Genomic DNA, 4958 nt, shown 5'->3' with positions numbered 1-4958 from the left:
TACTAGAAAATATTTGTTTATTACTTAGTAAACTTTCATGTAAAGATCAAATTTGGCAATAGGCAGCCCAGTTTCAATGAGCAGCAAAGTTGCAGTACCTTTTTTGACCATTTCCTGCATAGTGTCCCTTTAAGAAAATGAGGACTCCCTCACCTAGTTTACTCCTGAACCAGCTTTGTAGCATAGGCCCCTGAAGGCTCGCCGAACATCCCAGAAACATTCAAATTAGTCCATTCCAGACCGACAGACAGATAGACAGACAGACAGACATGGACAAGGCTGAGCGTGGTCAAGTTTCCGACTGGCAGATCCAGCCAGGTCCCTCTCCCTCTCTCTTGGACGTGTTTTTGAAAGAGTATTTCTGGATATCCTTCCCAGCAGCCAAGGCGGTGTTTATACAAAGTTTGAAACATACTCTAAAAGCAAGGGGAAAAGACGTACGTAGACAACAACGTGGCATGTTTTAAAACCGAGAACTTGAAGGTCCAGTTTAAAACATTCCCAGTTTGCAAGCTGTCACAATCTTCATCCTGTAGTGATTTTAAATCATTCAAAAAATTATTTTGTTGGAATTAGTCCATCTTTAAGTCCATGTGGAAGAAGAACATCCTCTTGATGACTGACCGAGTTTGGAGATTAAATCAGAGTCAAACTATTTCACTTTCCAAATTTGACATTAAATATTTTATTTTACATAGATCATGTCTTAGTCACAAAAAGAAAAGCGAGGAAAGTCATACCAGGCTTTACAAAAATGACTCAGAGCAATAATTATAATAATTAAAAATAATAGTAATAATAATAACAATACAGTAATATCTTAATGATCAAGTTACTTAGGAAGTTAAGAATAAGGATGTACTGTTCAAAAAGGAAGGTAGATGTCAGGGGTATGGGGAACAGCAGATACAGCAGGCTTTTTTGGGGGGGGGGAGGGGGGGTCCGATGTTGGAGGTTCGAGGTTCATCGGCTTGTTGTTTGGTTTGGGACTGCTACCACAATATTCATCACCCATAAAAAGAAAGTAAGAAACATGAAACATAAATACAAAGTGATTCATACGGACTACACACGGCACATACCGTAAAAGTGGCCCAATTTTGATTTTCCTCATATGGGGAAAAGTACACATACAGACACATTCCATGTACAATACTTATATTTCAACATATAAACATTCTAGATGGAATGTGTGCTGTACTGTATGTGTGTTTATTCATCCATTGAATCACACTGTATGCTGTGTCATGTGCTTTCATTTTGATATGGGCATGAATGACGACCACCATCACTACGCACCACACGCCAACGTCACCATATTCCAAATGACCATGTTTTACTTGTCCAATTCAACCAGGTGACCGTTCAACCAGCCACTCACCTATCTGAATGGGTGGACAGGTAAAAACTAAGTCATTTGGAATATCATGTGGTACTGGATTGTGACTGAATGAATCAACTATTGCCCATCAGTGCCAGTCACCGCCGAAGTTGAAGAGGTTGATGAAGGTCTGGAAGCCCTCCTCCCCAAAGAAGTCGAAGGAGCCCTCGGTGGTGCCCAGGTGGACCAGGAGCAGCGCCAGCAGCCCCAGGACCAGGAGGGGCAGCAGAAGGTTCCAGCCGGACGCCAGGATGTTGTACCACTTGGCCTTGTCCGAGCACTCCTGCGCCGCGCGGAGGTCCCCCAGGGTCTTCTGGTCCCTCGCCTGGTAAGAGATGGGGGAACCACACACACATAGGTCATTATACACACAGATCATTATTATATAGATCGTTATTAACACATATACTGTACACATGAAGAGCTCCTTTCCAAAACGCTATATCCACCAATTTTGCATTTTAATATTGGAATTGACTGCTAAGAAGTCCTATCATCTATGTGTGAATTCTTGCCATTCAAATGTTTTGAGAACATAGTTTTTAAACCTCTATAAAATGCATTTTGCAATGCAATTCAAAGGAATGCCCAATACAAAAATGTCAATTTCCCAACATTCTGTAAAATGGATATATCTCATTTAGGAAAAGAGCTATTCACATATACACCACACACCACTCCTGGGATGTCTCCCAGGGACTTAAGGTGATGATAGACAGGGCAACTTTTTAAGCAACATGCCCGGGCAATGATTTTATAGGATGATGTTTAGACTGTTCATCACATAACATTTCTATCAAGAACTTGGATTAGCTGTAGACAACTTTTTTTCAACGATTCCATCAGAATATGATTAGCCAATCATCATGTTACCAGGTTGTATCTTTAGAAGTGTGTCCCTTGCTTAAAGAGACAAAAGAACGACACAAACAGAGAAAACATGATGCACTGAGCTATGTCCATACACTAGGCAGACAACACAACACAATATACCTAAAGGAAGATGGATGACACACACACAGATGATAAAACAACACTACTGATGTCAGCTCAGAACTGATTGATTGTCATTCTTAAAAAACACAAGTGTAGCTTCTCATTCACTGGAATAAAGTCCAGTTAAACAACAGGCTACCTCTATGTAACTCAGTTTGACTCAGACTTTTATTTCTATTTGGTTCCTGGTCTCCCACTAGGCATTAGGTATGATGAATTATTATGAATAGGCCTAATTATTGTGGGCCTACTGGTCTAATGCCAAGACAAAATAAGTTTGACGTCAATCAGCCCAGCAAACCTGTTGAACTGGTACAAAATCCATCTGTTTGTGTCTGTGTGCATGCCTCTGGGTGTTGCATGTCAGTCTTACAATACTGCATTTTAACTGCACCCAAGGAAACATATGTTCAGTTTAAAAAATAAAAAAAACAGTATCCAAAAATGGCCGTTCCATGTCAACACTGTAGTGTACACCCTGAGCAGCACAGCAGCCAGTGAGTGATGATAAATAGAGCTCAGGGAAATTACATGAGGAGTTATATTTTCCTCCTCCTGAGGGCTCCGTGCGTTCAGGCCTGAGTTGTGTTATTGTAGTGCGGGGAAGGAGAACGCCTCGGCTGCCTCTAATCAACCATTAGCTACCTACCAATTACTCCATTTATAAACCTGTACAAGCGCCTCTCATTTGGGGTGCCTGCCGTGCCATTTTTAAAAGGAAGTGATTTTCCTCAATCCCCTGGCTGCCTTGTGTTCACCATGTTCCCCCATTCACATTTACAATCAGATGCTGTAGCCTGTGGTATACAGTCCCTTCATGTAGACGACTTACATTGACGTTTCTAATGAGAGGGCATGGGAACACAAAACTTCTCTCTGCCAGAAGTGTGTAACACATTTTGCATGTGCTTTCCTCATTGCTGTACATTCTCTATTCTATTCTATTCTATTCTATTCTATTCTATTCTATTCTATTCTATTCTATTCTATTCTATTCTGTCCTGTCCTGTCCTGTCCTGTCCTGTCCTGTCCTATTCTATTCTACATCTGGAAGAACGGTAACAGTGAGTTATTCTCATTATTTCCCCAGGCCTCCTGGAAAAGTAGGTGACATTTCCATGCATAGTGAGAGAGAGAGAGAGAGAGAGAGAGAGAGAGAGAGAGAGAGAGAGAGAGAGAGAGAGAGAGAGAGAGAGAGAGAGAGAGAGAGAGAGAGAGAGAGACACACCCACACACAGAACCCCCCCCCCCCCGACCCCGGTTCACTCCTCACATCTCTGAACTAGCCATGCCAGAGAGAGAGAGAGAGAGAGAGAGAGAGAGAGAGAGAGAGAGAGAGAGAGAGAGAGAGAGAGAGAGAGAATATTCCCCCATGAGACCCCTCCTCACTCCTTCCTCACCTTGATGGAGTAGATGAGAGCCATGAAGCCCAGGCAGCAGAAGTTGACGTAGAGGGTGTTGCATAGCGACCAGAGCAGGTAGTCCTTGGGCGGCCTCTTCGGAGCGTGTCCCATGTTCACCACCGTGGAGCCGGCCGGCTTGCGGGCCGCCTTGCAGCTGGTCAGCGGGGTGCAGTCGTTCGAATAGCCGTAGTCCATCCTGCAGATCGAATGTGTGTAAGCTGGGTAGGTGGATGTGTGTGGGTGGATGTGGGTGTCAAAATATCCTCGTTGTTGACGATGTTAACACAGATGGACTGTCTTCTCTTCTTCTTGTTCTGTCTCTGTTGCTCTCTTCCAACGGCAATCCAGGCGAGTGGTCCCCCCCCACCCTGCACCCAGCTTTTATTCGGATGCTGAAGGGTGGCGACAGAGAGGGTGCAGGCTAGGGCTGCGAGGCCAGTGATTATGTGGTCAGGCCTATGAGAGGGTGAGCAGGGCAGGATGCCGCTCGGTCTGCGCAGCAGGCCTACAGTACAGTACGGTCTCCTGAGGCTGAGGGTGGATCACCCCCCCCTCTCTCTCTCTCCCCCTCTCTGGAGTGGGTGCTCTCTGGTTTACCGGCACAGTTACTCGAAACCCAGATTAGCTGTTCTGGAAAGTCATGTCATGGGATGCAAAGTGTTTGCAAAAGGTTGTAAACTACTATGTACACTACTAGGTAATACAAATTTAATTCCAAAGGAAACTGGGATTATATAGAAAAATCTAATTTCTGTTGTGGAGTCAGAATATTTAGTCTTATTTATATTGATTTGTATGTTCAATGAAATATCACATTAGCAGGTCTACAACAGAGGGAGAATGTGAGATTGGGTAGAGAGGGGCAGCAGCATCATGGCCTCCAAGAGCACTGTGCAAATGAGGGCCACTCATGAATATGATTATTAATGCTGGATCTATTTCATCATTCACTGCTGGGAACGTATATCACAGACCCTGACATTATTATTGACCAAGTTCAGTCATGCATAATGTACTGCATGTGTTCAGAGCGTCTTAGTGCAGATGGGGTCGCCGGCGGGCCTATTCACTATTTGCTGAAAATAATCATAACAGCATTGCTATGGTATTATAGAGAGCCTTAAGTAACAGATTAAGACAACGCCATTTCAATTTTGGTGACAGTAAGGTCATGACAT

The 4958-nt window shown here is 43.7% G+C and overlaps 1 protein-coding gene across 1 annotated transcript; it reads right to left on the bottom strand.

Annotated features, from left to right (window-relative positions):
* Positions 1-744: 744 nt before the first annotated feature.
* On the bottom strand, positions 745-4200 carry ifitm5 (interferon induced transmembrane protein 5). Its single transcript, XM_063196781.1, has 2 exons — positions 3778-4200; positions 745-1706 (listed from the first exon to the last, which is right to left on the bottom strand). Exons 1-2 carry the CDS (start codon positions 3973-3975, stop codon positions 1470-1472), a joined length of 435 nt encoding a protein of 144 aa, XP_063052851.1. The 5' UTR covers positions 3976-4200; the 3' UTR covers positions 745-1469.
* Positions 4201-4958: the final 758 nt, after the last annotated feature.

This window comes from Engraulis encrasicolus, chromosome 4 (assembly GCF_034702125.1).
Source record: "Engraulis encrasicolus isolate BLACKSEA-1 chromosome 4, IST_EnEncr_1.0, whole genome shotgun sequence".
Lineage (NCBI taxonomy): Eukaryota > Metazoa > Chordata > Actinopteri > Clupeiformes > Engraulidae > Engraulis > Engraulis encrasicolus.
Note: the sequence above shows the minus strand (reverse complement) of the source record. Positions and strands in the feature narration are given on the sequence as shown.

Coding starts and splice junctions, on each gene's coding strand:
- ifitm5 (XM_063196781.1), bottom strand. CDS start 3,975: ATGGACTACGGCTATTCGAACGACTGCACCCCGCTGACCAGCTGCAAG. Junction 1,707..3,777: donor CTCTCATCTACTCCATCAAG/GTGAGGAAGGAG, acceptor ATCTCTTACCAG/GCGAGGGACCAGAAGACCCT.